This window comes from Balaenoptera physalus (assembly GCF_965194825.1).
Source record: "Balaenoptera physalus genome assembly, chromosome: 2".
NCBI classification, from domain to species: Eukaryota; Metazoa; Chordata; class Mammalia; order Artiodactyla; family Balaenopteridae; genus Balaenoptera; species Balaenoptera physalus.
Window position 1 is genome coordinate 31,528,604 of NC_138883.1, and position 25,851 is coordinate 31,554,454.

General features: G+C 46.4%; 1 protein-coding gene across 3 annotated transcripts in view; it reads left to right on the plus strand.

Moving 5' to 3' along the window:
• Positions 1-17: 17 nt before the first annotated feature.
• The window catches only part of MAP3K9 (mitogen-activated protein kinase kinase kinase 9), an 82,100-nt gene continuing 56,266 nt past the window's right edge, over positions 18-25,851 (plus strand). For 2 of the 3 annotated variants that reach the window (XM_082451565.1, XM_082451567.1), the window contains exons 1-2: positions 18-912; positions 8,788-9,201. In XM_082451565.1, the coding sequence (XP_082307691.1) occupies positions 510-912; positions 8,788-9,201 (817 nt within the window). In that variant the 5' untranslated portion in view covers positions 18-509. The remainder of the gene's footprint in view (positions 913-8,787; positions 9,202-25,851) is intronic. The other variant, XM_082451566.1, reaches the window with a different exon arrangement.

A 25,851-nucleotide genomic window follows, 5' to 3' on the forward strand; every position in this document is an offset into this window, starting at 1 on the left:
TCGGCGGCGGCCAATGGGAAGGCAGGATGGCGCGGGGGCGGGCCCGGGCGCCGTGAAGCCCCGCCTCCTCGGGTCCGCAGGGCTGGGGCGGAGCCAGGTCCGCGTCAGGTGGTCCTGGGCGTGCGGACGGCGCAGGGGGCGGGGCGCGGCGCAGAGCGGTGAGCGGCGGCCGGCTGGCGGCACCGGGCCCCAGCTGCGCGAGCAGGTACCCGCGGCAGAGGTGGCCAGGCCGCCCCAGGGGGCGAGCGCGAAGGCGGGGGCTCCGGCCCGCTGCGCCCCCATGCTGCGGTGAGCACTACGCGCTCCGCGCACTTGTAGCCGCGCCGCGCCGAGCCAGCCCCAGCCCCAGCCCTAGCCAGCCGACTCTCCCCGCCCAGCCAGCCCGGCCCCTACCTGCGGCCGCCGTCAGGGGAGGGGGGTCCCCCCAGCTCTGCGGAGCCGCATGAACAATAGGCGGCGGCGGCTCCTGCGGGCGGCAGCAGCCCCGCACCCTATGGATCGGCCGCTCCATGGAGCCCTCCAGAGCGCTTCTCGGCTGCCTGGCGAGCGCCGCCGCTGCAGCCCCGCCGGGGGAGGATGGAGCGGGGGCCGGGGCCGAGGAGGAGGAGGAAGAGGAGGAGGAGGCGGCGGCGGCGGTCCCCAGGGAGCTGGGCTCCGACGCGCCGCTGCCTTACTGGACGGCCGTGTTCGAGTACGAGGCGGTGGGCGAGGACGAGCTGACCCTGCGGCTGGGCGACGTGGTGGAGGTGCTGTCCAAGGACTCGCAGGTGTCCGGCGACGAGGGCTGGTGGACCGGGCAGCTGAACCAGCGGGTGGGCATCTTCCCCAGCAACTACGTGACCCCGCGCAGCGCCTTCTCCAGCCGCTGCCAGCCGGGCGCTGAAGACCCCAGTTGCTACCCGCCCATTCAGTGTAAGGCGAAGGCGGGGCCCGGGAGCTCGGCGGGGAGCGCGGGGGGGTGGGGTTATGATGGAGGCCTTGGGGTTGTCGCAGGGGGAGGGGAGCCCTCCTCGAGGGTTAGCTTGGGTGGGCAATGATTGACCTGGAGGTGGGTGTGTGTGCGCGCGCTCGGGCTGCAGGGGCTTTGGTGGGTGCAATCAGTAAGATAGACATGCCGCAGGCCTCGCCTGGAACCTCGGGCGCTTGGGCTTCTTCACCTTCACCCGACCACCTCAGCAGCAGCTCCTGATTCCACATCTTGAAGCGTCAGCAGGAGAATCTTCCCAGCCCCAACCTCCCCGCCCCCCCACCCCCAATCTGGAAGGATTTTAGGCAAGCTGGTGGTTTCTGTCATGACATTAGTCCCCAAATCAGGGACCTTCCCGAGCTCTTCTACCGCCTGTCCCCGCCCCTGAAAGGCATTTGCTTTAAAGGAGATGGGGGTGTCTCCCGCAGGGCTGGGCTGGCTCACAAGTCCCGGAAGCCTATGTGAACTCAAGGCTGAAGTGTCTTTGAAATACCGTGTTGATTTCTTGGATCCTAATCTTGTATTTCAAAAGTGGTCCCTTGAGGAGTCTCACCAAATAATGTGCTATAAGAAGAGAGAGAGAGAGAGTGTGTGTGTGTGTGTGTGTGTGTGTGTGTGTGTGTGTGTGTGTGTGTAGGGGCAGGTGATGAGTGGAGAAATGATTAGCAAGGGAAAAGTATGTCATTCCCCCATGAGAGATCAGGAGCACAAGGTATAGTGGCTAAATCCCAGGGCCTTGACACCCAGACAATATATTTTCTCCTTTCTTCTCACCCTAGATCCTTGCCTATATTTGGTATTTGTCAAATCTCAGGGGAACCATGCCCAGGGGTCCCTCCCAGGGCCTTTCTTCTAGTGTCCTGGTTTTCACTAGTTTTCCAGGAGGTCCACTTTTCCACACCCTGAAATGAAATTTTCTTTGTTTTTTCAAAGGAGTTAAATTGCCGTTAGAATCCTTTAATCAGTGATGCTAGGTGGTTTTAGAAGAAAGATGTAAATATCTCCCGGTGCAGTTTACACTATTTTGTATTTGAGGGTTTCCGTAATTTCTTTCCTGTTAAAAAAGTATTGTTAATTCACTTATATCATTATTTATTCCATATTTTGTATACTTTGTCTCTTAGCTGATTTAAAAAAATCATTGCCAAGGGCCAACTTTAAACATTTAATTTAAAAATTTTATTTGTAACAGTTATTCTTCTGGTCCTGTAACTTATTTTCACCTGAACAATTATATTATATCTTAAGATGTTTATTAAATACCATTTATTAATATCAAAATCATAACCTCTTGTTTTTCTACTGTCCTTTTTTTAATTGGTGTTTTGACTGTCAAATTGATGTTCAAATGTTTAATTTCCTTTGTTTCTCCCTCTTATTCAGTTTAAAACTTCCTGCTTCTACAGTTAATCTTTATAATACCTGCAGGTGACAAATTAAATTGTTTCTAGGTGTTACATCTTTTTGGCGTTAGTGCTGGAAAGATCAAGGCTAAGGGTCCTAGCAGATAATGTCTCAAATAGTGTTGAAGATGAACTTGGTCACATACCGGAAGAGATGTTGGCCTGGCATGTTAGAAAACAGTGTAGTTTTAAACATGTCAGACTTTGAGGGTCTTTGTGGGTGAGGTTTGGTGATTTTTTTTTTTTTTTTTTCCCAGAGACAGCTAATATCAGAGTAGAAGAGCTCTGTGAGGTTCATGAGCAGGAGCTGAGTTTCTTTTTTTTTTTTTTTTTTTTTAACTTTTATTTATTTATTTATTTATTTTTGGCTGTGTTGGGTCTTCGTTTCTGTGCGAGGGCTTTCTCCATTGGCGGCAAGCGGGGGCCACTCTTCGTCGCGGTGCGCGGGGCTCTCACTATCGCGGCCTCTCTTGTTGCGGAGCACAGGCTCCAGACGCGCAGGCTCAGTAGTTGTGGCGCACGGGCCCAGCTGCTCCGCGGCATGTGGGATCTTCCCAGACCAGGGCTCGAACCCGTGTCTCCTGCATTGGCAGGCAGATTCTCAACCGCTGCGCCACCAGGGAAGCCCAGGAGCTGAGTTTCTTTAATATCTTATGCTCCCTGCTGTCAGAGCAGTCAGGAGTGAATGTGACTTAGGTTGGAAGAACCCATATGCACAGAAAGCCAGAAAGGTCTACACTGAGCCACTTTAGAAGCTTCTTCTCCATTGGGTGCCCAGGACTTCACCCTGACTGTAACAAAAGTTACCTTGGATAGAGTAGATTCTGATATCTAAAACTCAGGTGATGAGAAAGTAGGAAGTACGTTGTACTTATTGAAAGAATTGACTTGAACAACAGCATTTGAAGGTCTTGCTAAGTTATTTTATTTAGCCACACTGAATTCTGATCTTGACTGGAATTAATTTTTGATAACTCAGAAAATTTAACTCTAGTCAAAAGCCAACTAGAGTGCCTAGTGAAAGAAAGATACTGTGTTAAATACCAGGGGATAAAGAAATGAGGACATGAGGAGGTACTTAGAAGTCACACGTGAGGGAAATTGGTGATGTAAACATATAATTCAGTGCAGTGCTTTGCTCAAGGAAGTTGGTGATCTGATAAAGGGCCTCTGGTCTGTATGCTGTGTCCAGTGGTTCAGTTAGTGTCACTCAGAAAATAAAGGTGATTGTTGACCTTGTCTCCAAAGACTTAGAATGAAATTGAGCCTCTGACAACTTTTCCCCAGTTACTTTTTTCAACTTCCTCTCTGGGACATGAATTTTGATATTAGATTGTGAATAGAAGACACAAAGTGAAGTAATAATGTTCAGTTTACTTTCAAATACTGCTTTTCAAAGTGAAACTTCTGTTTCAAACTTTAATCAAAACAGAAGAGGGGGAAATTACTAAATCTTGTGACAAAGAAAGCATATAAGAGTGATACTATAAATCATCTAACATTTATAGAGTGCTTTTATCCTCTCCAGTGTAGGTATTAGAGTTTAGCTGTGCACGGGGCTGACAAATATAAATAACCCAGGAGCTTGCTCATCTTCTTTATTTTAGTGAAAGATGGAAAATGTAAAGTTCCAAATGTATCATCTTCAGAGATCTATAACCCTAGGTATTAAAAAAAAGCTTCTCTTACAGGAGAGTTGTGTCTGTTTTCAAGCAGGGCATAAATTAAGGATATTACTAATTTACATTTCTTTTTCTTGCCTTCACTAGCAATATAAGGATGTATTTTCAGATGTACTTAAGATTTTTAAATGAGTGAGGTATTTACCATTCACTTGCCCCAAACTCACCAGAATGTGCCTGTATATTTAGTTTCCAAGGATACAGTTGAGAGGGAATAACATCTTGACTCCAAGACTGAAAGAAATAAGGTTTTGCTCCTGATATTCCTGGAAATATTCTTCCACAGAAACTGAAAAATGTGCTGTATGAGACTTGACCTGATTCTTACTTACAACCAGGTCTTGACTGGGGCAGGGAAAGGGAGGAGAGTCCCACATCCTCGCAGCTGCAGTGAAGGTCTAGTTTCTATCCAAAGGGACTTCTTAGCAGGGAGAGGAAAAGAAAGGACCCTCCCCACATCCCCCACTGTTTTGTCTTCTGTCTGCTTGTAAGCTGTGTTCTATACTTTTCCTGAAGGCTGGTCATAATATTTCCTCGACGAAATAGCAAGAACCTGAGAGTTTATGTTCTACCCAGAGAGAGATCATTGCTTCGCCTTCCCCACAGAGGTTTTCTATCTTCTGTGAAATACCATTGGAGGAGCTGTCCTTTCAGCACCCTGGTTCAGAATCACATCTTTTAAATCCTCATATGTTTAAATAAATATCTAACACCTCCTGTGTGTTCACAGCTATGCTTCAGACCAGAGGAAAGAAGAGGGTGGGTACAAGAGAAAATACAACAGTTAATTCCCTTAAGGAGAATTCAGATATTCAGTTGAGGAAATAAGGTATGTAAATGCACATTTATTAAAAAGGCACACATCTTTTCATCAGTGAAAAATCTGGCAGAATGAACGAGTGTTTCTTCCGTCTATAACCACGGGGACTCCTAGGATAACTGACAGTTTTCTCCAAGAGGGTTTCTAATCTCTCTTTGACATTGGCATATTTTTCTCGTTCATATAGATGAGATAAGGCAAGAATTAGTAATCGGTCAGGATTCATTTTAGGACCCAGAAACACTCAAGCTATTTTAAGCAGAAAATGATTTAGCACAAGAAGTTAGTTGCTTATAGATTTTTTGGAAGGTTGGGGAGAAGGGGCTCTCAGCTGGACCTAGAGGACCAACTCCCAGAACATTGCAGACCTGGCCCACCAGGCAAGCTGCTGCTTCTCTAACTGAGAAGGTACAGAATCAGGAGTTGCCACTGAAGCTGTTGACTTCTCAAACACCCTGTCGTAGTTGGTGTCCGATGAGGTGACTGCTTGGCCTGGCAACATTCCTTCCACATCCACAGAGCTAACTGGACATTGACATGCTATTGCAGGAAAAACCCCACTTCTCCACAGCCATGCTTGCCAGGAGAAGCAACAAGGAGATGGTCTCCATCTCACTTCTGCCTTCTGAATCTTGTGCATCTCATTGGCTAACCAGCACTCTGTCAAGGAGTCTGGAAAATGTACTTTTTTAGCTTTCTGACCTCTGTAGTACTGAAAGGTATGCTGGAGGATTGTAGAATGGATGTTGATTGCTAGTCTGCAGGACCTGCCACACCATTTATTCTTCAGAAACAGTGCTAGATGAGGTGATAATCTTTTGTATACCTAAAGGCAGTCCAACTAACTTTTCCTAAGAGTTTCCTTTGTGCAGACTGCTGGGTGCATTACAAAATACAAATGAATATTAGCCCTAGATAGGATAGAAGTGCTATAACTAAGCAAAAACAGAGTTATGAGCACCACCAGCATCTGAATGGAGAATGAAGGCGTCATGGAGCTGGCTGAGAATGGAAGAGAACAGTCAGCAGTGGGCAGTTCCTCTTCGGGTCTTGCCAAGAGTTCAGAAATATATCTTTGTGTTCTTAGTTTTTTAGCAAAGTGTGACTATTCTCTGTATTTGTTTCAGGAGGTCCAATTCAATTTCTTCCCCCCAGATCTGAGTTTGGTTTATTTCATACTGAGATAGATTTTTTCCCTCATTTTACTTCCTTGTCTATTGGTCACCAGCTGAATATTTGGCATTGATAAAGGACAGTGGTGAGTAAGGCAGACAGGATCCGCCTTTGTGCATCTCGCAGTCTAGCAGGACGATAGGCGTTGAACAAGTGATTATAACCTTGTTGAGTCTTGCCAAATAGAGACTGCTATGGAAGTGCTTGACTCGGGCCTGACCTCGTTTAGTCGGGGGGGGGGGGTTAGGAAAAGTTCCTCTATTAGATTGATGGTTAAGCTGAGACCTGAGGGATGCCCATGAGTCATCTAGGTAAAGACAAAGAAAGAGACTGAGAAGACAGAGAACAGGGTTTTGATGACAGAAACATGAGATAGCACTTTGCTCGTATAGCAGCACCATATCTAGCCCAAGATTTATTATCACTGGTGGTTATTATTACCTATCCATGGAAGCCTTTCTAAGCAGAGCTAAAGATAGAATCAAGTACTGTAGATTCGACCTCTGGATTTGGGATGGGGAATGAGTAGTTGGGTGTGATACTGGAAATCTCAGGGGTGGACCTGTGGCCCAGGTGAGTGCTGGGGTAAGATGTTGCCTAGGAGACTCCTTCCTCGAGCATCTTAGTCACCAGGTCTTGGTAGAACCAAGTTTTGAAGATCTCCCAGTTTCCTCTGTACTTTGTCCTCCTGTCATCATGGCTGCTGAGGTTCAGACCCTTGTGCTTGTGCTGCTGGGTTACTGCAGTGGCCTCCGTTTGCTGTTATATTCCACATGGCTGCCAGAGTTGGTTTCCTTTCTAAGTCACAAGACTGACAACACTCTCCTTCTTAAAGATACATGACTCCTACTATTTACAGTGTGAAGTTTAAGCCCCTCAGAATGGCTTCAACAACATTTCATGACCTGGCTGAACCCAGCAAGGCTTTGAGCCTCATCTACCCTAATGCTTATAATCCAGCTGCCCTGGACTCCCTGAAGTTCCTGATAGGCCATATACTTTCATGGCCTACGTTCTTTTTTTTCCTTTTATTGAAGTATAGTTGATTTACAATGTTGTCTGCTGTACAACACAGTGACTCAGTTATACATATATATTCTTTTCCATGATGGTTTATCACAGGATATTGAATATAGTTCCCTGTGCTATACAGCAGGACCTTGTTGTTTATCCATCCTATATATACTAGTTTGCATCTGCTAATCCCAAACTCCCGATCCTTCCCTTCCCCCACCCTCTGCTTGGCAACCACAAGTCTGTTCTCTGTATCTGTGAGTGTTTTTGTTTCATAGATGTGTTCATTTCTGTTGCATTTTAGATTCCACATATAAGTGACATCGTATGGTATTTGTCTTTCTCTGTCTGACTTACTTCACTTACAGTGATAATCTCTAGGTCCATCCACGTTGCTGTAAATGGCATTATTTCATTTTTATGGCTGAGTAGTATTCCATTGTATATATATATATATATATATATATATATATATCTCACATCTTTTTTTTTTCAGCTAAATGCTATTTGTTTTTTTAAAAATTTTTTTGGAGTATAGTTGATTTACAGTGTTGTGTTTGTTTCTGCTGTACAGCAGAGTGAATCAGTTACACGTATACATATATCCACTCTTTTTTAGATTCTTTTCCCATGTAGGTCATTACAGAGTATTGAGAAGAGTTCCCTGTGCTATACAGTAGGTCCTAATTAGTTATCTATTTTATATATAGTAGTGTGTATCTGTATCACATCTTCTTTATCCATTCACCAGTCGATGGACATTTAGGTTGTTTCCATGTCTTGGCTGTAGTGAATGTACTCCGTGCCCCACGGTTCTTGCTCATGACCTTCCCTCTACCTGGATTGTCCTTCTCCACCCTGATCTTCACTGCCTGAGGAGATCCCTCCCACTCTTTCTTTTTTTAAATTTTTATTTATTATTTATTTATTATGTTTATTTTTGGCTGTGTTGGGTCTTCGTTTCTGTGTGAGGGCTTTCTCCAGTTGCGGCGAGTGGGAGCCACTCTTCATCGCGGTGCGCGGGCCTCTCACTATCGCGGCCTCTCTTGTTGCGGAGCACAGGCTCCAGACGCGCAGGCTCAGTAGTTGTGGCGCACGGGCTTAGTCGCTCCGTGGCATGTGGGATCTTCCCAGACCAGGGCTCGAACCCGTGTCCCCTGCATCGGCAGGCAGATTCTCAACCACTGCGCCACCAGGGAAGCCCCCACTGTTTCTTTAGGGCCCATTTCAAATGTTTCCTTCCTTGAGAATCCCTTCCCCACTTGCCCTCTTAATCCCTGTCCCGTGGTGGGAATTAGTGATTTTCCTCATCTTTGGATCATACTGCTGCTAAAGTGGTTTGGTTGTGTGTCTGCCGTGGCACTGGATTTTATGCTTCTCACTATCTAGTATGTACACAGTAAAATGTGAATAAGTCTCATAAAAATGATCTCCCCCAATTTTCCTTTTAGTTAGAATGGTTGATCTCGGTACAAGATTCTGCATGAAGTCCCAAGTGGAAGTTATTTCATGAATATTTATTGAATGCCTACGCTGTGCTAGTCACTAAGGATAACGTAACAGAAAAAAAGTTAATCACATTTCCTGTCTTTAGGGAGTGTATAGTGAGAAGGCAGAAAATCTGAGTGCACAGACAACTTGCTGTGTTTACCCACCCAGGTAAATGGGTGATAAAATGGTGTTTTTCACATTTTTTTGACTTGCTTCTTTTTTTCTTTTCCTTCTCAGTGTTAGAGATTGATTTTGCGGAGCTAACCCTGGAAGAGATTATTGGCATCGGGGGCTTTGGGAAGGTCTACCGTGCTTTCTGGATAGGGGACGAGGTCGCCGTGAAAGCAGCTCGCCACGACCCGGACGAGGACATCAGCCAGACCATAGAGAATGTTCGCCAGGAGGCCAAGCTCTTCGCCATGCTGAAGCATCCCAACATCATTGCCCTTAGGGGGGTGTGTCTGAAGGAACCCAACCTCTGCTTGGTCATGGAGTTTGCTCGCGGAGGGCCTTTGAATAGAGTGTTATCTGGGAAAAGGATTCCCCCAGACATCCTGGTGAACTGGGCCGTGCAGATTGCCAGAGGGATGAACTACTTACATGATGAGGCAATTGTCCCCATCATCCACCGCGACCTTAAATCCAGCAACAGTGAGTACGGAGAGATGAGGCTAGAGGGCTTACAAGCACTTTCAGACTCAGTCCATGGCTTCGGTTGGAGTGGATTCCTCAGGAATCTTAGTGGGCAGTGAAACGCCTTGCTTAAAACCAGTCCATCCTTGACTTGAGATGTAGCGGGTGGGATGAATGCCAGGAAAAATTGGTTTAGGAGGAGAAGAATGAGGCACCGGAGGGGTTTGGGATAATTCTGAGCTCTTATTAGCAGGTGTAGTTGGCAGTATGTAATTCTGATGTACTGTGCAAACAAAACATATAGATTTATTTTTCCACTTGAGGAAGGGGTGCCTGTGATCACAAAAGGGGTTTTCCTCTTCAGTGGAACAACAGGTAAAGCAAACCAATACCACCTTTTTGCATTTCTGCCTAACTCCCCAACCTGAGGTCCCCACCAGAGAAGGGGTATAAGGAAGAAGAGGCATGTTGTTCAAGCTGTGAGGCCCATTCAGGTGGCCATGTCAACTTGGAGAGCACGACCTGGCTGGTAGAACTACAGCCCTCCTGGTAGCCTTGGGGTGGTATTAATTAATTGTCATAACTACCCAGTGTTTAATAGCAGGGAACTGAGAAGTAACTTTATTAAACATCTAGGACCCATAAACTGGATTGTAAAGCAAGTGTTACACATAATTAAATGGTGAGTTGGTAGAAACTTCAGTCTCTTTCCTTGCCTGAATCAGCAGGCGCTGGGAGTATGCTTCTTTTGTGTGGTAATTTAGACTTTCCCTTGCCTAAACTGCATGGTAGAGAGGATACAGTTTGCTAAATGGCATATGCTTAAAATCACGTTGAGCATCCTGTCCAGAGAGGAGGGCATTAGGACTTCGGGGCCCCAGGAACTTCACTGTCTGCATCCTTCAGCTTTGAGCCCAGAAATCCTTCAGGCTTTGTTCGGCCCCAAGCTGTTCCAGATGTGGCTTATTTTTCTGTTGATGCTATTGTGAATCTGTTAACTTTAAAAAATACGTTTTAAATTACATAGGTAGTAAGTGTTTTTGTTGTACAAAAATTAGAAAGTGTAGATAAACAAAAAGAAGAGAAAGATCACCTGTAATGTTTTCCTCCCAGTAGTATAAGCATTGCATTGGGCATGTTTTTCCAGACATTTAAAAAGCATATGTGGGGGGCTTTCCTGGTGGCGCAGTGGTTGAGAGTCCGCCTGCCAATGCAGGGGACGCGGGTTCGAGCCCTGGTCTGGGAAGATCCTACATTCCGCGGAGCAACTAGGCCCGTGAGCCACAACTACTGAGCCTGCGCATCTGGAGCCTGTGCTCCGCAACAAGAGAGGCCGCGATAGTGAGAGGCCTGTGCACCGCGATGAAGAGTGGCCCCCGCTCGCCGCAACTAGAGAAAGCCCTCGCACAGAAACGAAGACCCAACACAGCCAAAAATAAATAAATAAATTAATTAACTAAAAAAAAAAAAAAAAAAAAAAAAAAAGCATATGTGAGGACTTCCCTGGCAGTCTAGTTGTTAGGACTCCATGCTTCCTTCCACTGCAGGGGGCACGGGTTCAAGCCCTGGTCAGGGAACTAAGGTACCACGTGCCTTGTGGTGTGGCCAAAAAATAAAATAAAATAAAATAAAAATAAAAAGCATATATGGCCTATATATACACAAATATACTTTCTGGTTTACTTTACTTTTTTTTTTTTTTTTTTAAAGCTTGGTGGTATTCACATTGCTTAATTTGTGTCATGCTTTATTTATTTATTTATTTATTTATTTATTTATTTATTTATTTATTTTATTTATTTATGGCTGTGTTGGGTCTTCGTTTCTGTGCGAGGGCTTTCTCTAGTTGTGGCAAGCGGGGGCCACTCTTCATCACGGTGCGCGGGCCTCTCACTATTGTGGCCTCTCTTGCTGCGGAGCACAGGCTCCAGACGTGCAGGCTCAGTAGTTGTGGCTCACGGGCCTAGTTGCTCCACGGCATGTGGGATCTTCCCAGACCAGGGCTCAAACCCGTGTCCCCTGCATTGGCAGGCAGATTCTCAACCACTGCGCCACCAGGGAAGCCCGGTGACCTCCTTTTCAAAATAATTTCTGCCTAGAGATTGCTTTGGATGATGGGGTAAGAATAAGCAGATGTGTTGGTAGAAAATGTGATATAGAAGCTGAATTTTAAAATGTTTTCTTACATCCTTATCATGCTGGGAGAACTAGGCTAAGTGCACTAACCTTATGTAATTGAGCCCATTTTAAAACTTGGGCTAGGATGATTGTAAAAGTTAATAATTTCCTCTGCGAAGTTTTAAATCTGGGTGTAATTTCAAGATGTAAGTACAAGGTTTTACCTTTTGTGACTTGTGTTTGGAAGTCTAGGCTCTTGTGAAGGAAAAGCTGACGTGCCAAGGTTATGCTGTTTGCAGGAGACACCAAGAGACCTGAATGTCATTCTGTCACGCTGGAGACAAAGCCCTGGTCCTTCTTTGTCCTTACGTGGGTTTTAGGATTGCTGAGGGGGACCTTCAGGTACAGTGTATGGTGGCAGGAGTTGGACTTACACATAGGGCAGTATTTTAAAGGACCTCATCAAGACAGTTGAGGCCCTGAAATGTCCATAGCGCCCTGGGCCGCATGGGTGGTGCTGATGTTGATGCCTGCTATAAATGTCACATGTGAGTTGGGGTGGCTCCTTGACATTGGTCTGTGGGCGGGTGTTTGCCTGGGATTGAATTTAACCAATATGAGCCCTGACGACACCATTGCTCTTACTCCATTGCTGTGTGTGCATGACTTGAAAATCATTTTAGAAATGTTATGCCGTTTGTTTGCCTCCAGTTTGAGTGTCATAACTTCTTTGTGTTTTGCAGACCTGGGGATACTGGCCAGGTTCTCTTGGTTTTTGTTAGGGGCTCCAGAGAGTTGGATTTTGATCACAGTCATGTGAGGGCAGAATTCTATGAATTATATGTGTTAGTTGACTTTGAACCACTAGAGAAAAGAATAAATATATAGGGGGCCTGTCTTTGTGGAAAAAGAAAGTAGTTGGTGATAAACATCTAGCTGTTACAAAAGGTTCAGTAAAAAAGTGATTTATTAAAATGTTTCATTATCTGGATGACCCACTTAAAAAAGTCATGTGCTGTTTGCCAGATGTGTATAGCATATAATATCCTACGTTCATATATCATCTGTAGTAAGTTCAGGTTTAACGCACATAACCTAAAAAAAGCAAAGCAAAATAACAGTGGCTAAAACAAGGTATCCATTCATTTGTCTTTGAAAAGAAGGCCGGGATGGGGTTTTAGAGCATCTCCACATGTCATCAGGGACCCAGGCTCCTGTTTTTCACTCCATCATCCCAGTACATGGCTTGCATCTTGGGGCTGTCGTATGGTCCAAGATGGCTGGTGAAATGCCAGTTATTTGGTCCAAGTCACAAGCCTGAAGGAGCAGGAAAAGCAGAAGCACAGAAGAAGCTGCTCCTGTGGCTGAGTCGACTCCCATTAAGTTCCCAGAAGTCCAGCACAACACATCTGCATGTATTCAGTGGCCAGAATGGAGTCCCACAGCCATGGCTAGCGCAGGGGGCGCTGGGAGATGGAGGATTTTATTCTGGGGGGCGTGGAGCCTAGCTAATAATCAGGGTCTGTTACCAAGGAATAGAGAGAACATGGCTGGTGGGGAAGCAGCTGGCAGTCTTCACGGAATCTGGGGACATGCGTTGGGAGGATGTGTTATCCTAGATACTTAGCATCTTAGAGCCAAACGAGCAGGGTTAGCTAGGCCCTGGGACGTGTGGCTCAGACCCCTGATTTAACTGATGGTTTCTACTATTTTATTACAGTGCATCATTAACTTAAACATCTCTTCATGAAACTACTCACTAAAGCCCTGGCTATAAAAGTGGATTTATGTGTCTCTGCTCCTCACATTGGGGAAAACCAGCTACTTGATTGTTAGCAAAGGTGTTAGTGAAGGATGGTCTTTTAGTGGAAAGATTGTCCTTTTGGGGGTAGATACGTGGATTTCAGGATTTTGGTTTAAGGGCATTTGGCAGAATAGCAGTTTAATAGGGGCCATTAAAAATAAAATTAGTATAAAAATGAGACATGTGAAAAAGCTTTGGAAAATGAAAAGCCTTACTCCAAGTGAAGGCAGTGTTATTACTTTTATTTTATTATTAAATAACTTCTTTCCTCCCCCTTAGAAAGCACAGAAGAACATGGAGCTAAACACAATGTGTGTTTTTCCATTTTTCTGGCATTTATGCATATTTGTTTTCACCCCTAAATCTTACACAGGAGACCCTAATAAGTCCATTGCTTGTAGTATGCTTTCTCCCCTCCCCACTGCCCCCGACTGCTTGGTGTATTGTGACCACTTTCTTATTAAATAAATGGTCTCATTAAATAAATTTCTTATTAAATAAATGGTCTTCTACCACAGCATATTTAAAGGTTTTACATTATTCCACTATTTAGATACAGTATATTAACTAAACCAAACCCCTATATAATCATCATCATCATCATCACCAAAGCCCTAAATAATAGTAATAATAGTAATAATAATAGCAACCACCAAACCCCTGTATAATAATAACAACAACAAGCAACTAATGCTTACTGAGTGCTCTCTTTAGGTCAGGCACTGTCTTAAGCATTTTATGCGGCTTCTCATCTGATTCTCACAGCAGCCCTGCAGAGTAAAGACTGTGAATGTCTTTATTTTACAGGTGAGACAGTGGAGGCTCAGAGTGGGCAGCCAGTTCTCTAGGCTCTCACTGCCAGTCCTCAGACCAGATGTTGGGCCCAGGTGTGACTCCTCATGGCTGCACTGCTGCCGGCGCTCTGCAGTGGGGCAGCTAGGGTGTTTCGCTGCCCCCCTGCTTGTTTTGTGTGACCCTGTAGTGCTCTAGTTTTATATGATTAGGAATAATATTCCTCTGCGCACAGGGAGCGTCCACATTTCATTGACGTGTGATGAACTCATTCTTAATTTCGTAGCCGAAAGAGCAGAGGTGAGCGGTGAACTGTATTTGGTTTGGGACTAGCCATCCCTGCCTTCCTCTTTTCAAACGTCAACGTAAACTTCTCATGGGTCTTTGCTGCCTTATCGCCCTCTTCTTCCTCTGAAGGCATTTTCCCCTTAAGCCAAGCCGGTTTCCTCCTTCCCCTGGCATATACTGTGTACTACTTCCCAACCACTGGGCCCTCATCACACTTACTGTTGCTATGGGAATAACCTTGCTTTCAGGAGTACCCTCGCCTCATCTCTCTGCCTATCCAAACCCTACTCACTTTCCTGTGCTCAACTCAAACCTGGCCACTTTTCCTTCCCACTGACCTGTCACTGGAGTCAATGCTAAGTAGTCATTTGGTGCTAAATCTAGATCACCTGATAGTATGTAGAAGAATACTAGGGGGACAACGGACCAGAGCCACTAGTCCAGTGGTTGCAAGCTCAGATGCCTTCCATTCAGGGCCCATAGTTTGGGAAGCAGCTGATGTAACGCTGTAGGGCTTGGTGGGCATGATGGTGAAGCGAGTGCAGGCTCTACCCAGCACAGGCCGTTGGAGGACAGATCGAAACACGGTGCTGGCCTGCAGCCCGCTGCCCTGTTGCACCCCCTGGCCTCCTCTGTTTGTTGGCTCTGCTGTCAGGAGCATCCGCTACATCTCCAAATGGATTTTGTGTCTTTAGCTTCCAGGCACGTGAATGAATGAATGAATAAACGAGTGAAGAAAGTATCACTTGAATTGGTCTACTTGCAGGATCTCGAAGGGTAAAGATTCCCCTCGTCTTGTTGGAGTGCATCCCTCGTGCCTCACTCGCATGGAAGTTGCTCTTCATCCTCATAATCTCCAGGCCCTTGATCCTTCCTAATGTCAACCTGTTTCAGGTGCCAAGTGTGGCATTTTTTACAGGGCATTCGTTTCCAACCTCTAACGCCCCTGCCCTCCTCTTTCCCCACACCCTTCCTGGAGGCCAGGCCCGAATAACTCTCACTGGCCGATGTCTCCCCTGTGGCCTGGTGCAGGCTGCCCGGTGCCGCAGGAGCAGGCCACTCCCCCCGTCACCTGGGTCCACTGCCTGTGTGTCCCCTCCAACCTCAGCTCTCCTTTTGTTCCCAGCTGTGAATTCCCTGCGGTGCTCCTCACCACATCCGTTCCAGTTTTGCTGAATTGTTCAATGGGGCTGATCCCCTTGCAACTGGATGTCTGGGAGCAGCCCCCTGCCACCCAGTTCTGTGCTCGCATGTGCTTTGTGCCTTTCTCCAGCCTTCTCTCAAAGCTCCCAAGGTAAGGAAGCGGAAGACCTGCTTTCTTAAAGTGTGAGGAGGACAGAGCGTCCGTCTCGCCCTTGGCGTCAGGCTGGCTCTCACGTTCTGAGCCCTGGAGTGCCCCCTGACCGGACACTGGCCACAGCCCCTGACTGCGTTTCCTGTGCAGAGTTTCTCCAGGCTGAGGGTTTGCCTGCTGTGAGGCTTGTGGAGCTCTGTGACCCACTGAATCCACGCCCTAGTGTCCTCTCTCCTGTCCACTGAGGTGGAACCCATTCCTGTCTGAGGGATGCAGCCGCTAAGGCACAGGCATCCTGGCGAGGAGCCATGTGGCAGAGAGGACTTCCCTAGACAAGAATGAGGAGTAGCCGTTATTTTCCTACAGGAGAATGAGATAAGCTATACGACATTCCCAGGGTAGATCTAGCAGGCAGCAAAGTATCAGCCAGAGCACCCGATTCCCAGTTCTTTTCGAGAGGTGCATAAATGACTTTTTCTGTGCCTCATGAATGCATCCCCAAATGAGATACTTCCAACAGTACCTGGCTCAGGTACTGCCAAGTCTCCCTCCCCATTTCTGCTCTTCATGGTTCTTTGCTACAAGTTCCCTTGCACAGAGAGTTGGAGGATGTCAGACATATTTTGAGAGTTTTTCCTGGCAAAAGTGTACGAGCCCTTACTCAATGAATTAGATTTCTCCTTTGGTTACAGGAGGCTATACCTAAGGTTAGCCAGCAGGCACCAGGCATGTCCCAAAGTATCGTGTTCAGTTGATGGGTAGCATTTTCCATGAGTACAGAGACACGTTCTGCACGTCAAAATAAATACATAAGTGAATAAAGCTGAAGTGAGGCAAATAACCAGTCAGGTGACTCAGCAGGAGAAGCTGGCGAGGCCAGGAGGTCTGACCTGCGGGCTTCATTGCACCTCTCACTTCTTTAACTTTGCCTGGGAGCCTTGCCTTCCCCCTTTCGCTTGGCCGTGGCTGTCTCCTGTGCCGAGATGGTTCTCGTTTGTGTGTCATTTTGAGCGCTTGGTGTTGAGACTATAACAGGAGGCAAAACCAGACACGGTCCCTGCCCTCGAGGAGTTGCCCGTGGGGTCACGGAGAAGGCCCTAAAACCAGCACGCAAATGCCCAGTGCGAGCGTGGCTCTCCAGGAGGCAATGGTGCCCTGGACAATCCCCCTGGATTCTCTTGCCTCAGCCCTTTCCCACAGTTTGCGGGGCTGAGGGGCCCCTTCTGAGGATTCATGAGGGTAACTGCCCTCTTCATGGAACATTTGCCCTCATTCTCCCCAGCTTGCTCAGGGAGGCTGCCTACCTCTCCTTCCTCTGGTGACTCTGGGGACTTCTCTGCAGCTTACTCAGGGGCAGGGAGAAGCTTGGGGCCCTGGGCAGCATTTAGACACCTAGAAAGCCTGTGTTGGAGCAGAGGATTGTGTTGTGTGAAGGATCTTGGAGGTATTTCCGGACTGTGTTTGAGCCTTGAGCTTGGGAAAAACAGCCACAATGAGGGGTTGGGTTCAGGGCAAGAAGGGCTTTGCAAGGTGTACGGGCTCTGATGTCCCCATGATTCTTTAGTCTCTTCCCCGTTACCTCTGTTTCCTCCGATTTGAGCCACGATTGAAAGTCAGGTAAATTATTATGTCTTCCCTTCCCCACAATCCTCCCCGAACAAATTTGGTCACAGCTAAGTAGCGATCTCCCCTTTTCGCAGGTGGCCTTTGGCACTGTCGTCGCTCAGGGTCAAGATTTGTGCTTCGGGATCTCAAAGGAGGCAAGAGCCTGCCTGTGTCTCCTTTCGTCCATTTTCCAATTTTGAAAAATTTTCCATTCCTGACTTGGTGCTTTCCCTCATTCCCGTGAGGTAGCTCAGGGTCACTTATGGATGGGGAAACTGGGACACAGAGTGGTGACAGCGATCTGGTTGAGGCAAGAGAAAAATGTAACTTCTTCCCCAAATCACCCATCTCTTTACCCTGGAGTCCCTGTCAGGACCCCCATCGGCTTCCTGTTGAACCACACGTATTCCTCTTATTAAGCAAGGATCTGTACAAAATGTGTGTAGGCTCATTTTGGGGGAAGAGGGTTACAGTTTTTATTAATCTAAGACTCAAAGAAGGTTATGAAGAAAGGAGAACTTTTTAATTGGGCATCTGGGTAAGAAGAGGATGGGGGCAGGGCACCGGCTAGGTGCTCCCAGGCACATCTGGTGATCTCTCTGGGCCTCAGATTCCTCGTCTGTGAAATGAGAGGTTTGGACGAGACGGTCCCTGAAGTCCTTCCCTCCCGGGACTGACATCACGTGACCTGAAGTGCGAACGTGTGTGTTTGGGAGTGGGTGATGACCACACGGTCTGTCTGAATCTGTGTGTCAGGCTACAGCGCACCCAGGCTCCCCACTTCCTGGCTTCACTGCAGGGGCCAAAGCTTCTGATGGGGAGTGTTCGCCAAGTGGTTCAGCGGGGAAACAGCTGACAGGAGCCCACAGGTGCTCCCTTCCCCCTTTGCTCCCCGAGGCGTGACAGATGGCCTTGCCGAGACAAGATGCTCCGGTCACATGAATCATGACGGGGACTCACAGTACACCGAGGGCAGCCTTCATCCTGGAAGCAGGGCGCAGTTAGTCAAATGCCACTTCTGTCCTTGGCGCTAAGCGAGGGGCATCCTGGTGTCTCAGAGCCCTGCTGCTGCTTTCCCACTCAGTTCTCTGAATCAACGTAAGGCTTTTTCAGACGGTTTTAATCGTGTGCCTCTGTGCCCACTCACCCACAGAACAGTGGGAGGCTGTGCCTGAGCAGTGCACTAGACGTGGCCGTGAGACACAGAAACGAGGCATTAAACCTGTAGGTCACGCGTCCCCTTCTCTTCTAACTTCCCCGGGACTTTTGCTCTCTGTGGGAAACTTGGAGGTTTTGATTTGAGAAGGAAGCATTTCCCTCTTAAGCTTGGCATCGGGAGCCACTGTGGTCTGATGGAAGGAACACCGGCTTGGGAGTCAGAGACTGGGATTTAAACTACTTCTTGAGTCCCTGACGTGGGGCACGTCTCTTGGAGCACCAGGATTCTCATCTGTAAAATGTGGAGAAGACAGAAGAGAGCAGTGCTGTTTTAAGATGGCATGAAATGATGTCTAGCGGGTTATCACCCAGGAACCACATCCAGTGAAGGGGCCGCCCCTTTCCCCCCCTCTTTCTGTCCCTTGTTATTTTAGGTGTACACAGGGTATAGTTGGGTTTCCCTTTTTAAAGTAGTATGGGGATTTTAGGCAGCCCTGAGCTGCCTTCTCCTGAGTCAGCCAGGGGTAGTTTTATGGGTGGGCAGGTTTGTTTCAGCGGAAGCCACAGAAAGGCATCGATCCCCTGCAGCTCCTTCCTGCTGTGCGTGGGCCTCTTGTGCGAAAGGCCTGTGCCTCTTGCTCTCTCTGGACCCAGCCTTAACTCGCAGTGCTCGGCCCCCTGAGAAATGTTGCCTCCTCTTGTTATGGCCTTTGGCCTGATTGCATGGGACAGCTGGCCAGTTTTATGGCTCTGCTGGCCTCTCAGCTGATAATTAAAATGCTTTTGCCCCAGGAGGAAGGCAATATATTTCTGTCGCTCCCTTGTCTGCTGCCAGCGTCAAAGAGAATGCCCTTTCTCATATCCCCCTCCTGGGTTCCCCAAATCAACTTAGCGTTCTTGTGGCACAGTCTCTTTTAAGACTCTGGAATATTCAGAGATTTTATTTTGAGTAGTAGTGTCTGTTTTTGGAAGGAGAATGGAGTGTGATTGTCTCTTTTCTTTCTCTGTATTGCAGCTTTATTTCCAAATCTGGGTGTGCCCAGCCCTTAAAAGGTTCTCAAGAAATGTTTGTGGTTTTGCTCATTACAGATTCCAGCCCTGTGCCTTTTCCCATGCATGAACCCCCTTGCCTCCCGGTGTCCCCCAGAGCTCCAAACAATGCCAAAACTCTCCTCCTTTAGAGCCCACACTTGAGTTGTAAACCCCCTTTTCCTCTGGAGATGAACCCACGTGAGCTCTGGGTGACATTGCGTTTGAGTCCTGGCTCTGTTGCTAGCTGGGACCTTCAGAAAAGGATGTACTTTCTTAGTTTCTGTAAAAGTAAAATGGGAATAATTATAATCCCACCTCTCTCATTTTACAGGGTAGAAGTAAGGATTAAATAAAATCCTCTAGGTGCAGCTCTTAGCAGTGCCTGGCACACAGTAAGTTGTCCATATATCTAGCGATCAGTAGTATTGTAATTCCAGCAGCTATATTTATTCCCTTAGTATTTAGATCCACAATTTGTGATCTTGTACTTTTGAGTATAATTTGTCTTATACTTGCATTTTCAGTATTTTAGTCCTATTTTCTCCGATTGCACTATAGATGATTTTTTTTTCCAGTAAGCTTTTTTTTTTTGGCCACGCCACGCGGCTTGTGGGATCTTATTAGTTCCTCGGCAGTGAAAGTGCAGAGTCCTGACCACTGGACTGCCAGGGAATTCCCCTGCACTGTAGATTTTTACAATACAAAATGCATTGCATACACATGGTCAGAATAGTACAATTGAAATATAAAGAAAAGTCAGTCTCCTTCCTACCCTAAATTTATTTCTTAGAAGCAAAGGAAAGTAAGGGGTTTTTTGGTCTCCTTTAACAATTTTTTTTTCATGAAAACAAGAATCCCAATAGAATTCTCTTTTTTTTTGGTGTTTGTTTCTTTCTTAGTGTTTTAATTTTTTATTAAAGCATAACATTTACATATAGTAAAGTATATATATCTTAAGCCTTGAGCTTGAAGAATTTATTTTTTTTTTCCTTTTTAAAAAAAATTTTATTGAAGTATAGTTGATTTACAATGTGGTTAGTTACAGGTATACAGAATATACATATATATATATTCTTTTGCAGATTCTTTTCCCTTATAGGTTATTACAAAATATTGAGTAGAGTTCCCTGTGCTATGCAGTAGGTCCTTGTTGGTTATCTGTTTTATATATAGTAGTGCATATATGTTAATCCCAACCTCCTAATTTATCCCTCCCCCCCCCACTAGGATTCTTGACAGCAGAGGTGTTGTTTTTCCTTCTTCCACCTTTCCCTGCTCCCTACCTCCCCCATCCTTCGAATCCTGCCTAACACAGGACTTGCATATGGCAGTCCAGATGTTTGGCAGAAATTCCAATTTTGCTATGAAATCTTGCCTTTTCTGTCCCTAGTTCCTTTCTGGATGGACTCAAACTCCTTTACTGAGTGAGCTGCCTTTGCTCTTGTCCAGCCCTGGCTTTTATATATTCATTTCATAAACTTTTCAGGAGCTTGGGACCCTAAGGAAGCGGTTCTTTGGAGTTGCTGGGAAAGTCAGAAGCCTACTGTTTGCCTCTGGAATCGCCCGCCTCTGAAGGCTGTGTCTGTCTACCCATCCCTGGGAGCACGGTTGTGGGTGAGGCAGGGGCGAGGCCTGTCGCCACACCAGTGGGGCTGCAGGGCCCTGGCAGTGATGGGTCTTGTAGCTCAGACCTCTCCCTGCAAATCCTTGAGACTTTTGCAACCTGATTCGTCTGATAAGGCAGTGTAACAGGAAGAAGGATGATTGAAAAAAGACAAGAAGTTATCCCAGATTCCGCTGTGCGAATCTGGCTTTTTCAATGGTTATATATGATTTGCTCATTTGCTCAATAGACCTCATCTTCTCCTGCCATTTTAGTCATAGTGCACATTGCTGTCTGGACACTTCCTATATTTTTTTGTTTCTGCATTCTGTTAACCTTCAGAATCCCAGAGGAAGGGGAAAGCGGCATGGCTGGGGAAAATAGTGATAGTCTTCAGTTTCCAGTGATTCTGATTTTCTCTTGTGTTTATTGGTAAGGTTAGAGCTTAAAGGAGCCTTCGGTTATGACCTGGAGAAGTTGAGTGGTTTGCCTAAAGCCACGCTCTCGGGGCTGCTGAGTCTTGTGACTGTGTTCTTTCTCTCAGCCATCCCCAGACCCTGACAATGGCCGGCTACTCTGCCTGGCTTTCCAGCCAGCCCACAGTATGGTAGACAGTGGTGGCACGAGGCTCTAGACACCATCTGAGGAATCAGGTGAGGCATGACTGACTTACAGGGCCCAGAGGTCAAAGCTGAGGGGTGAAATCTGTGTCTTTCCTGCTTGCGAACATGAACTTGGTCGTTTTCTTCACTGTGTCATGTAGAAGGATAACCGTATTCACTGCTCTTCTAGGTAGTTGAATTTTCAGGAAAATAAAAACCAGTAGAAACATTTTGCTGCTTCTTTTTTTTCCTCAGCTTTACTGAGATATAATTGACATATAACATTGTGTACGTTTTAAGGTGCACAGTGTGATGTCACACGTATATACTGCGAAACGATCACCACGATAGGGGTAGTTAACACGTCCATCACCTCTCATAACTACCATGTTTTTGTATGGTGAGAACGTTTAAGATTTATTCTCCTAGCGACTTTCAAGTATATAATACAGTGCTGTTAACTAGAGTCACCATGCTGTACATTACATGCCCAGAACTTATTCATCTTATAACTGGAAGTTTGTACCCTTCTCCTCATTTCTCCCATGTCTCAGCCCCGGGCAACCACCTTTCTACTCTCTGTTTCTATGACTTTGGCTTTTTAAGATTCCACATGTAAGTGAGATCGTTCAGTATTTGTCTTTCTCTGATTTATTTCATTTAGTGTAATGCCCTCAAGGTTTATCCATGGTGTCACACATGGCAGGATTTCCTTCTTTTTTTTTTATGACTGAATAATATTCCATTTTGTGTGTGTGTGTGTGTGTGTGTGTGTGTGTGTGTGTATATACATACATACCTCATCTTCTTTGTGCATTCATCCGTAGATGGACATTTAGTTTTTTATGTATCTTGCCTATTGTGAATAACACTATAATGAACATGGGAGTGGAGATATCTCTTCTAGATAGTGATTTCATCTCCTTTGGATATATACCCAGAATTGGGATGGCTGGATCATATGGTAATTCTATTTTTTAATTTTTTGAGGATCCTCCATACTGTTTTCCACAGTGGCTGCACTGATTTACATTCCCACCAACAGTGCCCAAGGGTTCCCTTTTTTCCACATCCTCACCAACATTTGTTTCTTGTCTTTTTGATAATAGCCATTCTAAGAGGTGTGAGGTCATATCTCATTGTGGTGTTAATTTGCAATTCCCTGATATTATTGATGTTGAACACCTTTTCATGTGCCTATTGGCCATCTGTATATCTTCTTAGGAAAAATTTCTATTCAGGTTGCCCATTTTTTAATCAGATTGAAAAACATTTTTATATCTTAAGCAGTCAACTCCTGGCTACCTGAGCTTAGGGATGGGAGTCCCGGGGGTGGATCAGTAACAATCTCCCTGCCACTGGAGGTTCTTCTCTCCCCGCTGCCCACCCCCCATAGGAGACCTACCCTTTCTAATTATTTGGATTAAATTATTTGTCTGTCCCGTGTGCACAGCAGCTAGTGACAAGGAAGGATGCACCATCAAGTCCCATGGATGGTAATGGAAAATCAACTTAAATTTTTCCCATAAAACTTCTCTCAGTTGATTTAAGATTATTAGTGTAATGTGGCATTATCTGATTTTTTTCCCCTTAGCTTATTATTCATGGTGAAGCAATAGATGGCGCTCCCCAGTATTCTTAGAGATGGGATGAAGAATAATCACATTTTGTATTTGGTGCTATAGAATTTTGTTTGGAACAGTATCTAAGGTACTCCAGGCAGAGATGGTGATAACCCCCATTTTACAGTAGAGGAAAATGGGGTTCAGAGAGGTTTACTGCCTTGCGCAAGAATAGAGCGAGAGAATGGTGGTGCCTGAACTTGAATCCTGGGCATTTGTCGGGCAGCTCATCCCCGCATCTAGAATTGCAGGGAGGGGATCCTTCACTGTTCCAGCTCAGGGGCCTCTCACACCTCTAGACCTGAGGTCCTAAAATGCACAGGAGCTGAGAGCTAGTTTCTCATTTCTCCTTTCCCCCTCCAGAAGCACAGCATGAGCCTCAGCTGTCATTCTGTAGCCTGCCTCAGCTTTGCTTCTGGTTAGTGTTGGCCCTGAACCAAAATTATGCTTACCTACAGCTGTGCAAAAGTTGGGCCATAACAGAAGTTTCTGCTTCATTGACTCTTGCTTTTGCCTGTGTTTGTGTTGTGGTTTTGTTTTTGGTTAAACAAGGGACGTATGTATAGATTTCAGATAAATTCACAGATGCTGGTTTATGGAATTTAAAAATTTCAAACCAGAAGAGTAATGTAAACATTCAGAAAGTGTTTGGACACATTTGTTAATGGCAGAGCCCTTTGTGGTTTTTCAGATGCCATGACTCTTAGCTCCGTGTCATCTGGGAGGTGAGCAGGCCTTCCTGGGGCATTGCTTTTGCAGCTGAGTCTGTAACCAGATGGACCATGTTGGACCAGTGTGGCAATTCCATGCCCCAAGGAGGACAGACCGCTAGGCATGTTTTGTGGTGCCCACTTATATTTTTAGATTAACGCTATGAGAAAGAAATTTGACTTTTCACCATTCATTCCTTAGTTCTCTGATTTGGATTGATCGCTGGGGGAACAGCACCCAAACTCTTACGAGCAAAGCTTCCCAGCTGTTCCCTTTTCCTGCCTGCCTCACAAAGAGAATTTTGACTCTGTTGCTACTACTACTTTTGAGCTTTTGTGATGGGAGGAAAGGAGAGGGGACAAGAACTAGAATCCTACACGTTCAGCCCGACGGAAACACTTTTTAGAAAGGAATTCTAAGCAGGAAATTTGTGAGCTTCTTTGTGCAAGGGCAGTGAGTGGGAGAAAAAAAGAAGGATTTAAGAAGTGTTGCTGTGAGCCCTCCGGTGCCTGACAAAATAAGCCACGTCCACCTAAGTTAGATTTACTTTAGGATCTTCCCTGCAATGAACACATCTCTGCCCTGTGATTCGAACATGTGAGTCTGGCTTTATATGCACGGCTCTAGGTTGGATGGATCAGGAATCTGGTCAGTTTCAGGCCCCTCATAAGCTTTCTGGTGCTCGATTTGATATGTAGTATATAGGAGGAGCGGCTGAGATGGGAAAGTCAACCATAATGACCTTCCGGGAAGAGTAAGAAATGTTCCCGCTCAGGAAAAAGGAAGGACGTCCCTTAAGTACAGCAAATAAGGCACTTGAGCTTATTCCCAGCAGTTTCTGGCTGTGCGCAGTATGCGCACCTTCCCAGGTAGCAGGGATGGAAGGAACAGACCGGCTTTCCCCTGGAAACTTGAGCTGTACCACCTTGAGAATCTGTGTGGTCTTGAGTTTTCCCAGCCACAGTAAGATCCTCAACTCCATCCCACAGGGAGTGGGATTTGTAGAGTACTCTTTGGAGGTAGGCTGGAAAGGTGCAGGCACATACCTTGTCTCACCCTGCCCAGTGGGCACGGAGGTGGAAGGAATGTACTAGGAAGGACATCCATAGCATAGAGAGGAAGACGGTGAGTCAGAACAAAGCTAGTCTGACCTGCGGAGGCCTGGAGGTTGGTCACTCCCTACTCTTAGGCATAGAGGTTGAGGGATGACTCACAGGAAACTTTAATCTGTGTTTCTTAGCTTTCCAGGATGATTAAGGACTTGTGGTTCAAAGTGGCAAGTCCCACTGTGTTGAGCCTTTGTGGTTGGGGATTCCTTGCTTGCAGGGTGATGGTGATGGGTGTCTGCGGTGGGCGTGCTGCTTCCTCCTCCGCCCCCAAATCCTTTCTCCCCTTTGATGCCCTGGGTGAGGTGCAGGTCACAGAGCCTGGAGTGTTTGCATTGTGCCTGGGTGATGATTCTCAACCCAATAGATCCTTGTGAGAAATGGATGTGTCTGCTATTATAAAGATGCCGTAGGCAATATGACAGGTCACTTTATCATAGGCCTACGTAGATGTCTCTTCCACCATGTTCTTTCCATCCTCAGGAGCCGTACTGTGTAAACACACCCAAACAACCAGAACAGTATGAAGCAGTGTGGAATAGTGTGCCAAGGGAATATGAGATGGTGTCTGCAGAAGTCAGAATTCTCTGGAAGGCCTTGATGGAGGAGTTAGGAGAAGGAGTGGGATTCAGGGGGAACCGGTAATAGGGTGGTGGGCCACAGCAATGACTTTCCAGGGAAGGGGCCTGTCCCAGCTCAGACAAGGCCAAGTGTTTGTCGACACTGTGTCCCTGTCACCTGGGTTCTTTAGGGAATTCCCAGACCTGGGCTACTGAACAGGAAAGCCAGGCTCCCAAGCAGTTGAGCCTTCCCTGTGGATACAGCTCCTGTCTCTACGTGGCTGGAGAGCAGACTGTGGTACAGTGTTAGGGCCTCTGAGTCAGGCAGATCGGGCTTTGGGCAAGGTCCTCATCCTCTGAGCCCATTTCTTCT